The sequence below is a fragment of the Tursiops truncatus genome, chromosome 20, assembly GCF_011762595.2.
Source record: "Tursiops truncatus isolate mTurTru1 chromosome 20, mTurTru1.mat.Y, whole genome shotgun sequence".
NCBI lineage: Eukaryota > Metazoa > Chordata > Mammalia > Artiodactyla > Delphinidae > Tursiops > Tursiops truncatus.
Window position 1 is genome coordinate 25,124,601 of NC_047053.1, and position 22,350 is coordinate 25,146,950.

General features: G+C 34.3%; 1 protein-coding gene across 6 annotated transcripts in view; it reads left to right on the top strand.

Moving 5' to 3' along the window:
• STXBP4 (syntaxin binding protein 4) overlaps positions 1-22,350 on the top strand; it is a 190,617-nt gene that overhangs the window by 77,845 nt on the left and 90,422 nt on the right. For 5 of the 6 annotated variants that reach the window (XM_033848305.2, XM_033848304.2, XM_019945363.3 and 2 more), the window contains 2 exons: positions 5,137-5,226; positions 8,532-8,597. In XM_033848305.2, the coding sequence (XP_033704196.1) occupies positions 5,137-5,226; positions 8,532-8,597 (156 nt within the window). Of the gene's footprint in view, positions 1-5,136; positions 5,227-8,531; positions 8,598-13,281; positions 14,467-22,350 lie in introns of those variants that run through there. The other variant, XM_073797492.1, reaches the window with a different exon arrangement.

A 22,350-nucleotide genomic window follows, 5' to 3' on the forward strand; every position in this document is an offset into this window, starting at 1 on the left:
TGTATAGCACAGGGAACTCCACTCAGTGCTATATGGTGACCTAAATGGGAAAGAAATCCTAAAAAGAGGAGATATATGTATATGCATAGCTGATTCACTTTGCGGTATAGCAGAAACTAACACAACATTGTAAAGCAACTATACTCCAATAAAAATTAATAATAGTAAAAAAGAATCATACAGTATGTACTCTTTTGTAACTAGCTTCATTTGCTGATCATTCTGTCTGACTCATAAGATTTCTTGAGATACTATCTTTTAAGAAGAAAAAATTGCTGAGCCAGTATAGTCAGTCCTACTTTTGTTTAGTTGACAAAAAACTTTTGGTTTTAGAATAATATGGCATTTAGAAGCAAAAATATAATTATCTTTCTGTGATTCTAGTCATCATTGCTATATTAAAAAATTCACACAGTGCTATACCTGTGACTGGCACAAGATTACACCCAGAAAAGGCAAGGTTGGAGCCTACATCTATCAGTATTCTAAAATTAGCAACAGCAGACTGTAGTCCATGATATTGTGATGGCTTTACCACACTAATCAAGTATCATAAATGGATTATATTAAAATCACAGAACACCACAAGTATCTGAATGTAGACTTTTCACAATTGGGGTTCGTGCTAAATCAATTAAGTGGATTGCATTTTAACAAGTGAAATAGGATAGAATGGAAAATATCAAAGTGAACTGTATATAATAAGAATGATAATATTTCATTGATATAAATGTTATTTCTCACTATGTGTAGCAGTAAATACTTTATAGCCACTTCACTATATACTCATCTGTAAAACATTAAATGTATATTGAACAACTACAATGTGTGTGGCATTGTGTTAGGTGCTCCAGCACATGTTATTAAGGTTAATAAAACTGGAGCCTGCCCCTCAAGGAATTTAGGGTATAATGTAAAGCAATTTACAAATAAAATTTAAAAATGCATTGTGTGATAAGGCCATAGTAATAATAGAGCTTAGAACATTAAGAGAGGATTCATAACAGAGTTGGCATTTGAGTGAGTTTTGAATGATAAATAGGATTTTATCTGCTTAAGAGGTGAACAGAGAATGATAAGCGTTTTTATTAGCATGAAAAACAATATGTATAATGTGTTGGTAAGCAGAGTAATCTATGTTTTAAATAAGATAATTGGGTACATGCAGGTCAGTGAAGGAAGAGTAAATATTAAACTTAAAAATTTGTACCTGTGTTAAGTGAGGAGCCATTAAGGAGAATAATGACATGATCAAAGTGGTATTTTAGAAATAGTAATCTTAAATGGTGTTGGTTATCTTGGAAGGGATTAACGTGGTGGTTGGTAGTCTAGACTACCAAATACGGAATAATAAAGAGCTAAACTATGGTGAAGATGAGGAGAATGGAAAGGAATGGTGAGACAGATCTAAGATATTTACTGAAACAAGTATCTCGTCAATGAGGCTTGCATTTGGATGTCAGAACCAAGGGAGAATGAGTTAAAGATAACTCTGAAGTTTTTATTCGGATGATTAATGACATGTTGTTACTTTTACTGGAAAGAGAATAAGAAGAGAAAGGTAGAGAAGATGATGGGTTGTGTTTTGGAAAGAGTAAGTTCAAGATGCTGACAGGTATAAATAACCAAAAGGCAATTGGAAATAAGGAACTGGACACCAGGAGAGGGATTTGAGAATGATCTGGAGGGTGATAGTTATGATAGCATGGCAGTGAATGTTATCACTCAGGGAGAGCTTGTAGAGAAGGCAGCGGAAAGGGACAAACTTTGGGGAACCTCCCTTTTCCCCCATTTAAGGAGTAGAAGTGAAATTAAGTCAAAACAGCCTAAATATTCTGAGGGTAGATGAGATAGTAGAGTATGAAAAACCTAGGGAAGAGAAAGTTTCAAGAACAAATGGCTTGAGCAATGTTATATGTAGCAAAGTGGTTAAGCAAGTTGATGAGAGGCATTTATTTTGTCAAATAGCAGGTTGTTTGGTGACACTACAAGTAATTATTTTTGAAATGTGGGGATGGGAGGAAAGATACGTAAACCAGATTATAAGAAGTAAAAGGAGTAAGCAGGGGAAATGGAAGGGGAATGCACAGAAATTTTAAGGAAAGGATGTAATTGGATGGATTCGTAATGGAAGGGTTTATCAATAAAATTAGACTGAAACAGAGGTTGTTGTTTTGTTCTGTTTAAAATGAATTGAGGCTAGGAAGGTGGCCAGTGCAATAGTGGCTATCCAGAATTGGCACAAGTCAAATAACTTAAAAATTATGATGATGGAGCACAGTGAAGGGAGAGTTGAGGTCAGACTTGCTCAGCTCAGTGCAGTGACTTTCTGAAGTATCTCTTGATATCTCCATAGGAGACATGAGAAAGCAGAGTAGAAATGATTTATAATGTTATGTACCAGGTATCGCAGAGGTCAAGGGGCCTGAGGGTCAAAAATTATATCATGGGAGCCAGGCAGGAAAGGAGGATAAAGTCCAAGAACTGGAGGTATATTAGAAAATAGGTATCTGTCTGGAATCATTCATGTTAAATAGCAACAATGTATTAATTTCATTTGCTGCTTGCTTAGTTGAAGCATATTTGGAAAATCACTGGGTACAAAGGGGCTTTTCAAAGAATTCACAAGTAATATCTATGGCCAGTTTTTTTCTGTTTAGCCCTAAAATAGCAATAAAGTTATAAAACTTTTTTTTTTAACTCATGGTGTGTTCTATGTCTGTCGCCTAGTGTTCTGCCTCCCAAAATGGTACCATGGACTCTTTTATGCATGACTTACCTTCATTTTAAATGCAAAAATTTATGATTACATCCCTAAAAATCCCAATCCATAATTTATCTTAGTAAATTATGATAGCTCTGTTATCTAGATTCTCATTTAAACTCTGAATTGTTTAATTTTACTTCTTAAGATAACAAAATAGAATAAGACCATCTGAATGTATAGTAGCAGTGTTTCCCAGAATGTGCTTGGTAGACATTAGTCCCACGAGATACTACAAAATAAAGGAGAGTGTGTGTGTGTAATATGGTTGGAAAACTTGAGGAAAACAAGTCATTATGTTACCTTTTGGGATATTCAAAATGCTTATTAGCATATCAAAGCTACTGGAAGCCCTGCAGGAAAGAAAGTTATTTTTTTCTAAATCCTGCATTTCTCTAACTTATCTGACCTACAAGGACCACTATCACCATCACCATCACCCAGTTATGCTTTTATACAAATCTAATTAATATCATTTGGAACACATTTTGGGAAATATTGCTACATTTGAAATTGTATTTGGAAGTAACCTAAAACAGTGTAAGAATGAATTCTGTGACTACTTATGAAATAGAATGACAGAGACAGATGAAGAATATGAGATCATGTTATTATGGACAATGGCCATAGGTACACAAAAGCAAATGTGTCAGAACACAAGGAACCAATAATTTTAGGAAAAATATTTCTGCAAAAACTTGAGGAATGACCCCAACTTCTGTTATTCTAAGACTTGGAAAGCAAATCTGAGTTTATTATATCCATACCACCATGATTTTTTGTTGAGCAGTTAGTAAAAAATCACAGACTAATGTCAGATCTCTGTGGGAATCTTGGAATGGCCACTTACCAGCTGTGAAACCTTAGGCATTTTACTAACCTTTTGAGCCCATTCCCTCATGTAAAATAGACACAAAGTTATGGTAAGGATTTAATATTGAATATATACAGTCCTTAGCAATGTATCTGCACAAAGTTCCTAATAAATGGTTGATATTATTAACTATTTGTATTATCTTTTCCTACTCTGCATTCACCTCTCCTATCTGAAGGGCCCTGCTTTAAAGCTCATACTTATATAGCGATCACTTTCTCTATTTGGTCCTATAAATCATACTTTCTATACTTTATTTTTAGTTCTATTATAACTTCTGCATAGAAGATGGCTATAATTAGACTTGGATTTTTATCTCTGATAAGATTGCCATTTTTTTTACCTTATAATTAACTGTCAGAGATCAAGCTAGAAGTAAGAGAAATTGTCATTTCTGCTATTTTTTGTTGTTGTTATTCACCTGTGCATGAATTATTAATATTATCTTCAAGACAGTTTCTGTGCAGGAATCTTTTTAAGCCACTTTGGCTGTTACATTATATTTCATTTAGTTAAAACAATAATAGGCATAATCAATTAATGTACTTTACTGGGTTCCTGTAAACTATCTTGGTTGATAATGTCCAGCATTTTGTTAGCCTTATATACCATGTACTTGGTGTGGACATCTTTAAGGAGTAGTTTATGTTGATAATTCATAAAGTCTTTTTAATTGAAGTATAGTTGATTTACAGTATTATGTTAGTTTCAGGTATACAACATAGTGATTCAGTATTTTCCAGATTATATTCCGTTATAGGTTATTACAAGAATCTGGGTATAATTCCCTGTGCTATACAGTATATCCTTGTTGCTTATCTATTTTATATATAGTACTTTGTATCTGTTAATCCCTAATCCCTGTTAATACCCCTAATTTGTCCCTCCCCACTTCCCTCTCCCTTTCAGTAACCACAAGTTTGTTTTCTATGTCTGTGACTCTGTTTCTGTTTTACATATACATTCATTTGTATTATTTTTTAGATTCCACATGTAAGTGATATCATATAGTATTTGCCTTTCTTCTGACTTATTTCACTAAGCATAATATTCTCTATGTCCATCCACATTGCTGCAAGTGGCATTATTTCATTCATTTGTATGGCTGAGTAATATTCCATTGTGTGTGTATACACACACACACACACACACACACACACATATATAAACACATACATTATAAACACAGTCTTAAAATTTGGACTTTAAGGAAAAATTATATTGTTAAAATAAGAATAATAAAAATGAGAACAGAGTGTGTATATCTCATAATCATCTAAATTCTGTATCAGTAACAAAAATATAAGGTTAAGCTTAAATGAATTAAGTTACCCCAGATTATTTTAATATTCTCTTTTATCTAATGAAATGACTCCAAAGTAAGAAACTGAATCTTGTTATTGGAATGCAAAAGCCTAAGACTCATCAAAAAGTATTTTTATGTTCTCATAATTAGTATCTAATGTATAACTTTTCTCTTATATTTTAATGTTGACAGCTTCTTCCCTGTGATTCCTTAGAAGCAGATGAAATGGAAAGGCTTAAGCATGAAAGAAATGATGCCTTGGAAGAAGTGAATACACTTAAGGTAATCTCCAATTTAGCTTCCTTATATTTTCTTTAGAAAAATGAAAAGAAAGAAAATTACCTTCTGTTGAATTCTGCAGTATCGGGGCTTAGTTTTTTGTTAAAGAATATTAATATCAAATAGCTTAGCATTGAATGTTAATACCAAGTAATTTGATATTTATTTCTTCAGCTGACCTTTAGAGAATTAATTTTTTAGTTCACACACTTATTTATATTTCACAGTCTCCATCTAAGATTCAGTGTGAACAGTGGTTTTTAGTTATCCCTTCTGATCTAGCTACTTTTCACCCCTATTTTTTCTTACGCTGATGGCAAGAATAAGGAGCCAACAAAGATTAGATGAGAAGCCCACAAAACAAGCCATGACAGTTTTGGATCCTCAGATGTTCATTGGGAAATACATTTTCTCCCATGTTCATGGGAATGCTTCAGGGACATCTTGTTTCGCTAACATAATTTAGAATTAAGGCAATGTGATTTAAGGAAAATAAAAACACAGTATATCCCAAATATACTTTAAGATTTTGGTTCTCTTTATATGTCTTCATTTCATGTTTAGTAGAATATTAAATTTACATTATATCCTAAGTTTTACAGAAAGCCATTATATTTTTCAAATCTTCAAGAAAAGCACATAACTACTTGATTTACCATTAATTCACCATAGGAATATATTTTTAAATTACTTTTAATTATTTTCTTAAATAAGTGAAACTCTATTATTTGTTTAATTTTTATTAAAGCAAAATCTTTACACCAAAAAAAAAAGAAAGAAAAGAAAGAAAGAAAGAAATTTCCTTGCTACCTTAGTTTTTAAATTCTGACCTCTAGAGGAAGCCATTGTTTAACATATCTTGTTTATCCTTTGGGAGACTTTCTCTATGTAGCCAATCATATGTTTAAAAATACATGTGTATATATTTTTTAACTTTTACAAAATTGCATACACACTTTTTTACAACTTGCCTTCTTTTTTTCTCTTTGTTAGCATTATATCTTTGGTTACTTTTCAGGTTAACATATACAGATCTACCTAATTCTTTTTAATGCCTCTCCTATCATCAAAAGGTTCTATTCTAGGTTATTTAACCAGTTCTTTATTGATGGATATTTAGGCTATTTCCAGTTTTCCATTATTAAAAATAATTCCATCATAAGTAGCTTTGTAGATGTATCTTTGGGCCGTTGTGCAGTTGTAAAAGTACAAATTGAATACATTTCTGAAAGCCGAATTGCTTTTATCAAAGAATATGGATGCATAAAATTTTACATGTTGCCAAATTCCCTTTCAAAAGATATTACCAATTCATGTTACGTTCAAATGTAAGCATTTTACTACAAAGGAATATTTTATATTTCTTTTTACAGCTTTGAAACCACTATCCACATTTTTTTGTGTAACAAGAATTAAGATGAAAAATATAAATTTAGTTTTAAAAATATATTGACAGTAGTTTCCTCGTATTCTCTTAGAAAACATCTCCAGGGTTGGTTACATTGGTAAGACAGCATTTTTATATAATTTACTCTGCATAAGTCGTTGAGTCTTACAGTTCATCAGAATTTTCTGAGGCTCTCAGATCTTTTTTATTTCCCTAATGTTTATCATTGTTAAATTTAGTGATATATTCCTGTTTTTTATTGGAATATCAGTAGTAATTATTAGAATTTTAATTTAATTTAACATTTAAACAAAGTTTTCCTGAGGAGCTGTTCAGTAAATCAGGATTCACATTTAAAATTTTTGAGATGTGACTGAGCATATCCTACTGTGACAAAACCTAAAAGCACGGGTGAAATATATTCTATATTTTATAATTTCCTTTACCTGAGAACCTATCTATTGGCTGAGAACCACTTGTTTAACTATAGAAAAGATTGTACAAAGCAATAAATATTTCATTTGAGATAATGTTTGCACTTTTGAGTTTTTCTGTTTTGAGTTTGCAGTTTTGAGTTTTCACACTCACACAAATAGCAGAGGTTGTTAAATGAAGTTCATGGAGTGTATAGATGGTCTCTCATCACTTCCCATTATCCTGTGACATCTCTATTCTTCATGTCTGATTTGAGGTACAAAGAAAAATGAAGCCAAGAAAATTTGATACCAATGGCTAATTTTTATTTTGCAAGAATGATTTTTAAAAGTGCCATGGGCCTCATTTAACTTAAAGCCTTTCTGCAGAGTTCACATTGCTACTGCTTTGCAAAGCTGAATGAAAATAGATATATTTTCCATTTACAGATGCAAAAAACTAGGACACAAAAAGTGAAGGTGACTTGCATAAAACCCAGGAGCCAGCAGTTTCTTGACTTCTGGTCTGTGGCAGATTCATTAGATTGCTATATGATATTCATTGTCATGTACTTTCATTTCATCTGTTAGACAAGAATGAGCTGAAGTATAACAGAAAGCGAATTGCTTCCTGTAAACCCTGCAATGCTGCCATGAATATTTACCACTCAATATAATCTTCCAGCAATTCCTCTGCTTGGGTTTATAGTAAAATGGTTCTTAAATTACTCTTAGTGTCTCTGATTTGATCAAAAACATGTAGATTTATTTATGACATACTTAACAAAATTGAACATTTTAGGATATTTGCTCAACTGAATTTTAAGTTCAAAGATTTTAATATTTGATTGACATGCCTAATGTTATTCTTCCTTAGTAACTATTATTTCATATTTTGGTTACACCAGTCATATCTTCAGTTTTACGGATAATCTTCCAAAAATAAACTAAATTAAGAAAATAATAGTTAACCCAGTTTCATAGTCCTCTTTAGTATAGTAAGAGACACTCTAAGTTGTAATAATAATGCTCTTCAATTTGCAAGCTTTTTGGCAATGATAGCTATTACCCAACATTTAGTTAATATTTATACATTCTGATCCTGATTGACTTATTTTGGACCTTGGATTTTGAGGTTTTAAAAAGCGGCTAACAGGGAGTCCACTGGTAGCTAGTGGTTAGGATTCCGGGCTTTCACTGCTGTGGCTCGGGTTCAGTCCCTGGTCAGGGAGCTAAGATCCTGCAAGCTGCATGGTGCCAGACCCCCCTCCAAAAAAAGTGACTAATTATAGTAACAGAAAATATGTTTACATCACCACAATTATACTGTAAATAACTAATTACTTTTAGATGGTATGTGTAAAGCCAGAAAAATGACTGGGAACTACATTTTCAAATTGTAGAAATTGGATGTTTGGGGAATTTATAAGCTTTGAAACAAAGCCCTAAATATCATACCCATTGATACCTTCATAACAAGTTATTAATTCAGTGGTTTTTAAATATAGGAAAAATTATTTCAATCGGAAAGGCAAAGGAAACAACTGACAGAAGAACTCCAAAATGTGAAACAAGTAAGTGTATGTATTGTATATATGTGTTTTGTATATGTGTGCATAAACATATGAGGTATAATTACAAAGTATTGATGCTGTATAATATCCCAGAGCTTACAGATGTAAACAGTATAGTATAAAATAGTATAGATCTTAAAAGCGATCACTCATAGGGGCTGTACCCATGCTGAATTCCTGCTACCAAAGGAAATGTTAAAACTCCTCTTGGAAATTGCTTTCAAAGCCAGATATCTATGGACTGAAATGACCCATCTCATTGCTTTTCTCTTCTTTTTTTCTTTCTCTTTTATTTTCCCTTTTTCTTTTCTTCTGTTACTCATACTCATCTTATTAAAGATAAAAACAAAACAAGCAAAAAACAGAAACCTCCAAAGCAGAGCATTTTTTAATTTTATTTTTTAATAATGAAAAGTAAAAATTTGGGATTTCCCTAGTGGTGCAGTGGTTGAGAATCCGCCTGCCAATGCAGGGTACACGGGTTTGATCCCTGGTCAGGGAAGATCCCACATGCCGTGGAGCAACTAAGCCCATGCGCCACAACTACTGAGCCTGTGCTCTAGAGCCTGCAAGCCACAACTACTGAGCCCGTGTGCCACAACTACTGAAACCTGCGTGCCTAGAGCCCATTCTCCACGAGAGAAGCCAGCGCAATGAGAAGCCCATGCACCGCAATGAAGAGTAGCCCACGCTCGCTGCAACTAGAGAAAACCTGCACATAGCAATGAAGACACAACACAGCCAAAAATTAATTAACTAATTAATTTTTAAAAAATTAATTTTCACTCTGCATCATTCTTCAGAGAATTTTAAGTAACTTACAGCAAAAAAATACAACAGCATCATCATGAAATAGAGATACAAGTAACAAACAAATAAAATATTAATAAGAGTAGGAAGTTAAGAGACCATTGTTATAGATCAGTGGCAATCACCTGATTTTGAATCTCCCCAACATTATCCTCCCAGAAAACATAAAATTTACAGAGCAAAATAAAACCATACAGGACCCATACTGGTTTCTTTTGTTTGTTTGTTTGTTTAGGGGTTTTTTTGGCTGTGCCACTTGGCTTGCAGGATCTTAGTTCCCCAACCAGGGATTGAACCCAGGCCCATGGTAGTGAAAGCACCGAGTCCTAACCACTGGACTGCCAGGGAATTCCTAGGACCCATACCTTAAATATGGCTATTGGACAGGGAACACCAGAACCTTCAAACTACATACAAATAGTTTAAAAATTCCAACAAATTCTTGCAACTTGCCTGCCACTGAAACCTGGCGTACAAAGAGCAGAGGAGTTACGGCTTAAAAACTCTGAAAAAGAATAAGGAGAAACAGAGCAATTAGATGAAATACTACAAATAAAATCACCCCCAGAAAGAGAAAAATGCCACTATTAATGCCAAAATACTGAACAGAGGCCAGGTTTTTGTGGTTCTCAGGACTTGAGAAAGTGTGTGCAACCAGAAGTGACAGCCTTCGAGAATCATTGCTTCTGGGGAAGAATCAAATAGAGAAGGGGTGGTATCCCTTGAAGATTAGGAAATAAAGCGAAACAAGGAAATAAGAGGGGAAAATTAAGGATCTTGCAGAAATGAAAGAGAAACAAGACATACCAAACCTCCTCTATCTACCCTCCACTATGACCGTCAACAACATGATCCATAAAAGAAATTGCACAGAAGAGGGTGCTGTTGAACTAAGAACTCTTTCTATGAAAGAAAAAGGAATTGGAAAAAAAAAATCTGTCCCTGTCATTACAAGACAACTGTAAAAATCAGACAATATGAATTAAAGCTTTCCTCCTAATGAAAACTCCAAACAATTCAACCATAAAGCTGACAAAAACTGTAACACATCACTGCAAACTCAATTTAATATCGTCAAACAAGCATTTGGCATTAAGAAAGAAAAGCACCTCAAATCAGAAATTTAAAACTGACTTAGAAAATGACAAAAAACAGGAATAAATGAAATGAGAGTTGATAAAACTTAGGAAAGAAAGAGAAGAAAAAGACAAAATGATACCAGAAATGAAAACTAAATTACAGGTTTCCCAAGGAAGAACATAATCAAATAAAAAGGCATTGAAGAAAACCAGAAAAATAAGAATGAAATAAAGAAGTAAAAGATTTTCTTAAAGAAGTAAATCAAAACAACTGAACAGCACTAATATTTAGAACTATAATCCAAGAAAACTTTTCAGAAATAAGATGACCTGACACTGTTAATGGATAGTGGGGAAATTTGGCCTGGAAAGATCAATTATAGGACCTATCCTAGTAAAACTAGTAGACTTTAAAGATAGAGAAAAAAATAGGCAAAGTGCCTTCAAATGAAAAGGTCAAATAACTTACAAAGGCAATAGAATTAGACCAGCATCAGCCTTCTTGACACAACATACAAAGTAAGGCATTAGTGGAGCAATATTTTCATGAAACTAAAGGAAAGAATGTGTAAACCAAGAATATTGTATACCACCAAGTTGACTCCCAGATATCAAGGCCATAGAAAAACAGTTTAAAATGTGCCAGTATTCAGAGCATAATGTACACATGTAGTATTCCTGAGGAATCTGGGAGAGGTGAGTTTCACCCAGCCAAAAAATGCCTGGGATAACTTTGACAAGAATTTCCAAACTGTGAGCATTTCCTATCTGTTATTTTATAGCTGAGACTAAAATGAGAGTGCGTTCACAGGTAAAAGAATAATGTGTAAACATTACATGTCTGACAAAAATCAAAGATGCAATTTTATTTTTAATGAGAGGAGAAGGGAGAAAAAAAGGGAAAATAGCATAAGATCATTCTGTTGTATGAGTAAAGTATAATAGTCACTGAATATTATTTAAAACTGACACCAAATATTAAAAAGATGAGGTAAATATTGAGGGAATATCAGGCACTTATAAAAAGCAATAATACAAATGTAACCTGTAGAATGAAAATACACATCTTCCTAATTACCAAGAGAAATCTTTTTAAAGAAGTAAAAGGGACACATGAATGAAGAAATGCAGTAAATATACACAATAATTTCAACAAAAGACAGTATGACAAAATTGAGACTGAACATAATAGTCATCTTAATTAACATAACTGGGATTAACTCACCTATTAAAATGTTTTAGGAAAATATCATTTACCAAAACTGACCTCAATAGAGATAGAAAGTTTAATATACCAATTTCCATAGAAGAAATAAAGTTACCAAGAAGCCACCCTATAGAAAAGGACCAGGCCAAATAGTTTCACAGGGGAATCTAACCAAACCTCTGGCAATCAATCTCCCATAAATGGCTTCAGAGTATTAAAAAAAAAAAAAGAAAAGAAAGAAAGAAAATATACAAATTCTTTTCTGGGAGCAAGTATAACATTTGATGCCTAAACCTGATAAAAGTAGCACAAAAAAAGAAAATGCAGTTAGACTAGAAAGACAACTAGGGACATACGAATTGGAAAAGAAAAAATAAAGCTATCTCTGTTTTCAGGTAACATAATAGTAATCCAGAAAACTCTAGAGAATCAATGATAAAACTAACTCATTGGAAAAATCCACAAGCCAGCAAGATATAAAATTAATATGCAAGGGACTTCCCTGGTGGGCAGTGGTTAAGAATCCGCCCGCCAATGCAGGGGACACGGGTTCGAGCCCTGGTCCGGGAAGATCCCACATGTTGCAGAGCAACTAAGCCCGTGTGCAGCAACTACTGAGCCTGTGCTCTAGAGCCCACGAGCCACAACTACTGAGCCCGTGTGCCACAACTACTGAAGCCTGTGCCTAGAGCCCACGCTTCGCAACAAGAGAAGCCACTGCAATGAGACACCCGCGCACTGCAATGAAGAGTAGCCCCCACTCGCCGCAACTAGAGAAAGCCCACACGCAGCCACGAAGACCCAATGCAGCCAAATAAATAATTTTTTTAAAAAAATTAATATGCAAAATTCAATTGCATCCATATACACAAATTATAAGCAGAAGTTTTAACAGTTTAGATGAAACCAAAAATTATATAGAAAAATGGGTAAAAAACATGAACAGACCACTCACCAAAAAGTTATAAAAAGGTCATATGAAACATGAAAAGATATTCAGTCTTTCTCATAATAAGAGAAATAACAATTAAATCTACATTGAGACAGGACTTCCAGCTTCTAGTACTGAGCAGGACACTTGCAGAGAACATTTTCCAAGAGAACAACTCTAAAACCTGGACATTACACACTAAGCAACAACCAAAGGAACTGGAACATGAACGCAGAGAAGCTGCTCCTCTGGGAAGCGGGGAACTATGTGAACTAAATTTCTTGTTCCGAGTGTTTTAAGCCTGGAGCTAACAGCAATCTGATACCAGTGGAAATTGACCCTCACTTGGGGTCACTTGGTATTTGAAAACATTCACAGACAATTCAATGAGGAAAAGCTGCTCATTACAATACATGGTGCTAGAACAAGGGAATATTAGTATGAGAAAAATTGAATCTCAACCACTACCTCATTTCATATTCAAAAACTACTCTGAATGGATTACAGATCTAAACGTAAGAACTAAAACTTAAATTCCAGAAGAAACTTTTGTGACATTGGGTTAAGCAAAGTTATCAAACCATATAACTAAAATTAGTAAATTTTACTATTATATATATAAATTATTCCTCAGCAAAGCTATTTTTTTTTTTTTAGATATGCCAGTACAACTTTTCATCCATCAGATTAGCAAAAATTCAGAAGCTTGACAGTGTGCTGTTGGTGAGGCTGTTTCAAAACAGGCATCCTCATACATTGCTGGTGGTAATGCAAAATGGCGTGCAGCTATGAAGGAGAATTTGGCATTTCTAACAAATCTATGTATGCATTTACACTTCAACCTGGCAACCTCACTGCTAGGAATTTGCCTTGAAGATATACCTTTAATAATATTAAAATACATGTGCACAGTATTTATTGTGATATTATTTGTAATTAGGAAATATTGGAAACTACCTTCATCTCCTAAGCATAGGTGATTGAATGGACTATGGTCCATACGTGCAATGGAGCTCTATGCCGCTGCAGGAGAGAGAAGGAAGATCTCTCCTCAGTAGTACAAAGTGATTTCCAAGAGATACTTTCAAGTAAAAAAGAGCAAAGGATGAAAGAGTGTATATAGTATTATCATTTATAAACAAGAGAAATTATCATGTGTATCTATTTATCTTTACAAAAAAAACCAAAGGAAGGATAAACTACACAGCAATGAAATTGGTTATCTACAACACGGGTGGGCACAGAGTGGACAAGATGCAGGAGGGAATGACACCTCTCTGAGAATACCTTTTTATGTAATTTTTACTTTGGGGGACATGTTAATATTCTACATATTTTTAAAATATATAAAGAAATCAGGAAAGATGGGAAAGGGAAAATGAGCTTAAAACTACAAGCAAAGTGAAATAAATTAATTCATTTGCATGTCAAATGAATACCATAAATATACCAAAGGAAAACAAAAGAAAGAATCAATTTCAGTAACCTATGAACACAGTATTTATGTTCAGTGTTTGACAGGTTGGGTTGAGTTAGAAAAGAATTGCAAACAAATCCCAGAACTTTTATAGTATGTTTTGTTGTCTTGTTGTTATTTTAGAGGTGTGGCCAAAGCCATTCTGAAACAATTTTAAGATGTAATATAGGTCTCAGCAAATGTGTTGATTGTTGTTGAGAGCCAGAATCTCAATGAAAAAGCAAAGACATTCAAAGCAGAATGAAGGAAGTCAAAAAAGAATCCTGTGGATGTACTAGAATTGGAGGTATCATTGTGAATGCATCATTTCTAAAATATATATGTATGTATGTATGTATGTGAATATGAATAATACATGCCCATATATATATGTATGTATACACACACACGTGTGTGTGTATATACATATATATATATATATATATATATATATATATATATATATATATATATATATATATATATATATATATATATAATCCTAGCTCTGACAGCTGAAAGAGCCAAGAAGCAGACACCCCAATAGCAATGAGCATATAGCATATCTAAGTACCCATTTCCCACTAATAGGAATCCAGGCTTCTTGGAGAAATGACTGATTTCAGGGCCAGGGGTGGGTAAGTACAAAATGAGCCTGAAACATCTTATGCTAGAAAATAAGGAAATGCCCAAAATGATGGGATCATGTCACAAGGAACCAGCTTGAAGGGCCTTCCACTGGCCAATCTGGAAGTACTTGAGCACCAAAATAATTAAATACAGTAATGAACCATTGAAAACATTGTGATTCATGAGTCCATACCATAGTAAAGAGATGAATTAATTAATGAGGAGAACTGAGGGCTCTTTCTCATTATAGACTGTTGAGTGCTGACTGATAACTACAGTTATCAGAGAAGCTGCCAGATTTGGGAAGTCAGCATTTTGCATCTGTTTCAGTAATGGCTGGATCAGATGCAAATCATAAAATGCTAAATCTAGGGGGCATTTTTTTTTATGAAGAGCAGAACATTTACATATTTACATGGTTTTAAAGTGGCTTTTTATAAACTGCTTATTAATTGCAAGGGGAAAATAGTAATTATACAGTAGTGAAATCAGACAACTCCTAGACTGGTGCTAAAAATGGATATCACCAGTGAAGAACAGATGGGCATGTATGACTTCAAATGTGATACCTTGAAAAGGACGCAACATCAGTTATGTAGCATTATGGCTAAGAATGTATGAACCTGAATCTGGCCATGAGGAAGCATCAGACAAACCCCAAATGAGGGACAGCTTTATTTTTTTTAAAGGTGTGTGTGTGTTGGGGGTGTGGGTGTGGGTTATATTCTTCGGAACTGTCAATGACATAAAGAAACAAAAGAATGAAAAGGAAGGGAAGGAGGGAGAGAGGGAGGGAGGAAGGAAGGGAGGGAGGGAGGGAGGGAGGGAGGAGGGGAGGGACGTAAGAAAGAGATGGACAGGGGAGAGAGAAAGACAGACAGGAAGAAAGAAAGAGAGAAAGGATGAGGGAGGGAGGAAGGAGAGAAGGAGGGAAGGTCGCAGATTAAAAGAGGGTAAAGAGACATGAAAACTAAAAAAAAAGCTGATCCTACACTGGATCCTGCACTGGAATGGGGAAAATGCTATAAAGGATATTATTGGGTCAATTAACAAAATTGGAATACAGATGGTAGATTAGATAAAAGTATTGTTTCAATGTTAAATTTCTTAAATTTGATAGCTGTACTATGGTTGTATAAGATAGCCTTATACTTAGGAAATACTAACGTTTGTAGGGGTAAAGAACCATGATGAGTGCAATGTAACTCACCCTCAGATGGTTAGAAAAAATTGTGTGTATATATATTTATATACATATGTGTATATAAATATGTATATGTATGCATGTATGTGTACATATGTATATAAGTGAGAGATTGAGAACATGCAAAATCTTGGTAACAACAACCTTGAAATATCAGTGGTTTACAAGAATACTTTATTTCTCACTCATGGACATGCAAAAGGGTGAATCTGTGAGTTGGGTAAATTTGGGCCAAGGATATAAAGATGTTCTTTGTACTATTCCTATTCTTGTATCCCTTATGTACATTTGAAATTATTTCCAAATTAAAAGTGTTTAAAAGTCCTCTATTTTTGTCCAGTTTTTAGACCCCCATTTTATTAAGTTTTTTTGTACTTTGATTGATATGCCTTTTTAGTTCTGTATCTTCAATACTTGCATCAGTTTATATGGCCAGGCCGATTTACATTTTAGTGTTTCTTTGAATGCTCAAAGTGGACATTTATAAATCTTCTTTGTTAATTTTTACATGTAGAATAAATTAAGGGGTAGGGTTTTTTCTACATTTACTTAAAATTTTGTTTTCTCCTAAATGCTTGGATCTTAAAAGCTTTAGAATATCAAGCATACTTAGTAAAGTAAGGTAATATGATAGTATAAATGTATATAGCACGAAGTAAGCACTCAACAAATGTTAACTATTATGGTCATTATTATTAATAATAGAAGAAGTAATATTAGGTGTGGAGAAAGAGGTGGAAATGATTTGTTTTAACGATTTGATTTAGAGGAAGAAAACCTAATTCTGGCTGACGGAATAAGGAGACTTTTATTAAAGAGAAGGTGGACCAGACATGGAAAGGGGATAGCATTCCAGGCAGAGGGTGCAGCATGAAAATTGTGGTATGAAAGGGAAAGTCTTATCTTGAGAGTCAAAATGGGCCCTCTTTTGTATGCTAATTTTACTATTACTTGTTAATATGTTTGTATCTAAAAATGTGATGATAATGTCTGTCTTATAATTTGTTCCTAGTTCTTTAGCATTTAAGAGCCTAAAACTATCAGTAATATAGTAAGTTCCTAAAAAATAATAGTTTTGATTTGTATTCTTTTATCTTATCATTATTAAAGGCCTAGGAACATAAGGGAAACATGGAAAGATGAAAGCATTAGGAAATAACATTTGGGGGCTGTGGGGAGGTGTTGTGTTGGGGCCAAAGCATATAGGCACTTGAATACCAATCTAAGATTTGAGACAGTGGATTGCCAGTGAGGATACTTGACAAGAGGAGAAGAAAGATCAACTTGTTCCACCTACAATCTGACCCCTGTCTTTCCTTCACACTCTACATCTAACTTGTTGGCCCTACTTTTTAAAAATTGGAGAATTCTGCCACTTTTTATCACTTCCATCACTGGTCTAAGCTATCATCATCTTCTGCCTGTGTTGTAATTATAGCTTCCTACCAGATCACCCAGCTTTTACCCTTGCCCCACCCCCATACAGTCTGATCTGAACACAGCAGCCAGAAATAGCCTTTTAAAACTTGTTAGAACTCTCCAGAACTTTCCATCTCACTCAAAATAAAAGCCAGTCCTATCCCCCATCCCTACACCCCTCTAACCTCAATGACCTCATTTCTTACCACTCTTCCCCCCACTCCCCTACTAGTTCTCCAGCCCCTCTGACGTCCCTGCACCATCACCCCACTAATGCTCCAGCTCTCACTGTCTGTGGATAAGTTTTTTGGTATTCCTGATTGCTTTCTTATATATTTTATACTTGTTATGTTTTTGTCCTTCACCTACTTTTTTAAATACAAAAATAATTTAACTATATTCTAATAAAAATAAGTATTTCAATTTAATTACCAATCATGATTTACACAAGTATTACTGTAACTCATGCTGTCTGTATAAAATATTCAGATAAGCACACTGTTGTGTAAAAAGTTTTTGAAATTAATTCATTCATTAACAGTAACCAGATCAGTTATGTGTTTATGTATACAACTCAAATGACTCACATGCCTGACACAAACACTACAGTTCAACACTAATATCCTAAATGATGCAGTGATAAAAGTGAAATACAATTCTACCAAAACAAAATACTTTTAGATTTAAATGCAAACTGAAGAAAATTAAATTAAAAGTTCAGTTCTTCAGCCTACTTAGCTATATTTCAAGTGCTCAATAGCCACGTGTAGCTAGTGGCTACCATATTAGACAGGGCAGGTCTAGAACTCTGCATCCTTGCTACTCAAAGAGCGGTTGAGGACCAGCAGTGTCAGCAACACCTGGAAATTAGAAATGCAAGGTCTCGGGTCTTACCCCAAGACCTACTGAAATAGAATCTGCATTTAACAAGTCCTTGGGTGATATGAATGCACCTTAAAATTTGAGAAGTCCAGATAACAGGCAATGCAGGATTTAACTGGGTAGTGGCAATGGAATTATACCAAGTATACCAGGGCGGTCAGTGTGAAAGATGCCATGAGGGTAAAGTCAACCAGACTTAACAGGGATAGCATGTTCAGTAATAATCAGAAAAAGCGGTCGAGGCTTTGTAATTTGGTGATTGAGAGTCTATAATAATGCAATTAACAAAGCAAGAGAAATGAGATTGAGAGTAAAGATGTTTTAATTCATAGTATAGATTAATGCATATTTTCCAGTTTTAGCAAAAATAATTTTTAAAATATATATGTGTATACAAACATGTGCATACATACTGGCACAACTACTCATTTCAGAAACACACACTTGCAATAAAAATATGCCACCCAAAATCAACCCAAAACTGTCCATTTTTTTAGTATATGGACCTTGCATACCATTCATCTTCTCTTATTCATGTAGAATGTTATTATTCGGTTTAAGGGGATTTCAGACTTATTGTTAATGAAAGAGTTTCTATGCTTTAGTGAAAATACTTCTCCATTTTTCCAAGGATTAATTTCTTTTTTCTTAATTAGCAAGTCTTTAAAAATTACAAATACATGTAATGAGGTGGATGGACCTAGAGTCTGTCATACAGAGTGAAGCCAGAAAGAGAAAAACAAATGCTGTATGCTAGCACATATATATGGAATCTAAAAAAACGGTACTGGTGAACCTAGTGGCAGGGCAGGAATAAAGACACAGATGTAGAGAATGGACTTGAGGGCACGGGGGTAGGGAGGAAGCTGGGACGAAGTGAGAGAGCAGCACTGACATATATACACTACCAAGTGTAAAATGTATGGCTAGTAGGAAGCTGCTGCATAGCACAGGGAGATCAGCTCGATGCTTTGTGACGACCTAGAGAGGTGGGATAGGGAGGGTAGGAGGGAGGTTCAAGAGGGAGGGGATATGGGGATATATGTATACACATAACTGATTCACTTTTTTGTATAGAAGAAACTAACATAACGTTGTAAAGCCATTATACTCCAATAAAGATGTAAAAAAAAATAAAAATTACAAAGTAATTGTGATTAACACTTCTCTTAAAAACTTTTAAAAACCAGTCATTTGAGTCGTATGAAATTTGGCAAAATTTCTTTCCCCTTTTTTAGTATCCTTTTGAAGATCTTGATATGAAATCAGTACAGTACTAATAATTATGCCATATAAATCCTTTAAATACATAGGTAACCTAATTATTAAAACACCATTAGATTGACTTTCAATTTATTTTACAGTGCTGTTTCCAGTTGCTTCCAAAGGAGAAGAGAGCACAATTTGATATCCTTTGTTCATTTAAAACTTTTAATTTAATTATTGTGAGACCTGATCCTAAAAGCAGAATAATCTCTCCTTTTGAAGGTACAATACCTATTTTAAATTATGGAAATTAATTTACCTTTATTTAGTGTAATGACCCAAAAAGAAAGCAATGAAGAACTAAAGAGAGGGAGACAGGAAGAATGGGGAAAAGGAAGGGAGAGCAAGGGAAGGAAGAAATTAAAAGAATGAAAGAACAAGCTGTGAAGGGATCCTTTTCCACTAGAAGGATCAGGTACATTTGTATTTTTTTCAACCAGGGATGGCCTGGTTGTGACCATAATACTTTACTCACTGTTTTGTAAAGAATTGGTGGTACTATTCTCTAAAATCTAAGTATTTTTGATGAGTTTTCATGCCTTACAGAATAATCCAAACTAACTGTTTAAAATCATGAGCACAGTTTCCCATGAAATTATATATACTGCTTGTTATTTTTTCTTCAAGTTCTAACAACTTTTAACAGGCATGGGCCATTTTTCTAGCAACTTCCTTTGATCAACAGCTTTCTAAAGCCTACTCTCATACAAGTTGTTTTTAAAGTTTCTTTCAGCACAGTGTTATGACCTAAGGCAGCAATGAATTGGTGAACAGTCCAAACCCAAAATATTTAGCTTGTCTAAACCAGTCTCTGCCCTAAAGAAACACGGGAAATTTCTCCAAGTTCAGATAAGCCCAGTTGTAGTTGGCCTCACCTGTGTAAAGGTTGGGTTGAACGCCTTAGGAGGGCGTGAAGTCCCGAGGCTGAAACGAGGTCAGATCAGCACAGGATTCTCTGTGGACAGTTGAGCATGAACTTAGATACAGCTGGAACAGCTGGCATGTGCACTATTTTGGTTTATGGATTAAGCAACAACGGAAACTTTAAGAACAGATTAAATATATCTCTAAAAGGAAGAATAATATGTGATTACTAAAGAATATTCACATTTTCACACTTGAAGAGATTTGTTAATTTTGTGCATTTATTAAAGAAACAGTAAAGCCTCTAATTTTTAGAATTGATATGAGTTCTTACACCCCTTTTATTCTTCTTTAGTGATCTGAACTTTTTACAATAGCTCTGTATGGAACTAGTAGATATTCCAAGATGCCAATCTCATCTCTAGAGGAAAAAAAAAAGAAAAATACATGTATTTGTCAGGTTTTTTTGTGTTCTGAAAGGGGACTGTAGTAAAATATTCCTGTGTTCCCATTTCAGATGGTCACTTGTAACCTCAGAATGTCAACCTGTATTTTCTATTAAAAACTCTCTTTTAGCAAGGATCCCTCCTGCTACTCTGTTATAGTCTCAGCCACCTCCTTCCATGCCCCATCTCTTAACATCTAGCAACCACTAATCTGTTCTCTGTATCTATAATTTTGTCTTTCCAAGCATGTTATATAAGTGTTATCATACAATATGTCACTTTTGGGGATTGGCTTTTTTCATTCAACATCCTTCCCCTGGAATCCATCCAGGTTGTTTTGTGTATTTATGTTGTTCCTTTTTATTGCTGAGTGCTTATAAAACTGGTGAAACCTGATTAAGGTTGGTGGATCATATCAATGAAATTTCCTGGTTGTGATATTCTACTGTACTAACGAAAGATATAACCATTGGAGGAGACTGAGTGAAGAGTACAGGAAACCTCTCTGTATTATTTCTTACAACCATGTGTAGTCTACAATGATCTTAAAATGATTTTTAAAAAGCAAATAAAACAAACAAAAAAGCACCCTCTTTGAGAAAAAAGATTATAAAGCTCCTACAATGATAGCAATCTGAGTGGAGAAACTTGTTAAACAAACTTGGTTGGATTTATTTTTCAACTTTAATTCCCTTTATGAGAATCAAAGAAATGACCCGTGTATTCTCCAATGTTAAATTTTGCCCAAGTAACTGCCTTAGTTAAAGACAGCTTGCTTGGAAAAGGAACACGAAGACAGCCCAGTTGTCATTCCTATTTGCAGACAGCAGCCATTATCTAGTGATTCACTGGAGGTGAATGTAGCATTCTAAACTACCTTTGGCAAACAAAGATGTCTATTTCAGATACCCATTTCCAAATAGTTGTTTCTTTTTAATGTAGAAAAGTTCTTACTATTTTAAGAATTCTGAGAGAAATTTTATTACCCTATTGATACTATAGAACTGTTTTAATTGTGTTAGATTAACTAGACTCACAGAATTTTCAATGTTAGAGAAGTTTGGGAGGAAAGTGATCTTATTCTTCATAGAAACCTTTCAGTTCAATTTGATTACAGTATATTCTATATCAGTCGTCTTAGTTAGAACTGATGTTAGGGTTCTGGTTTCCATACTGTGAGCCACTTATTTTCTGGCTGTTCAGGGACCACATTCAGCATTCTTTCATCAGTTGTTTCACACTTGCCTGCGGTAACTTATAAGGGCAACTTGGCAAGGGAGATGTTTCAGCTTCTTTTATTTAATGCTTGTTTTGTGTGAATGCACTGTGAAAGCTAGATATACTTTTTACAAGGAGCTCTCAATCTAGTAAGAAAAACGAAAAATAGAGGAAAACCATCACTTCCTAGAAAGCACTTCAGAATAGGTGCCCTATCGGTGGTGAGTTGTCAGAGACGTGATTGTATACCAAAGTAGGCATTACTCCCTATAATTTTCCTTATTTAACCCAAAACAAGCAAATATAAATCTGTAAAATTCCATAAGTCAGTTGCTAAGAGA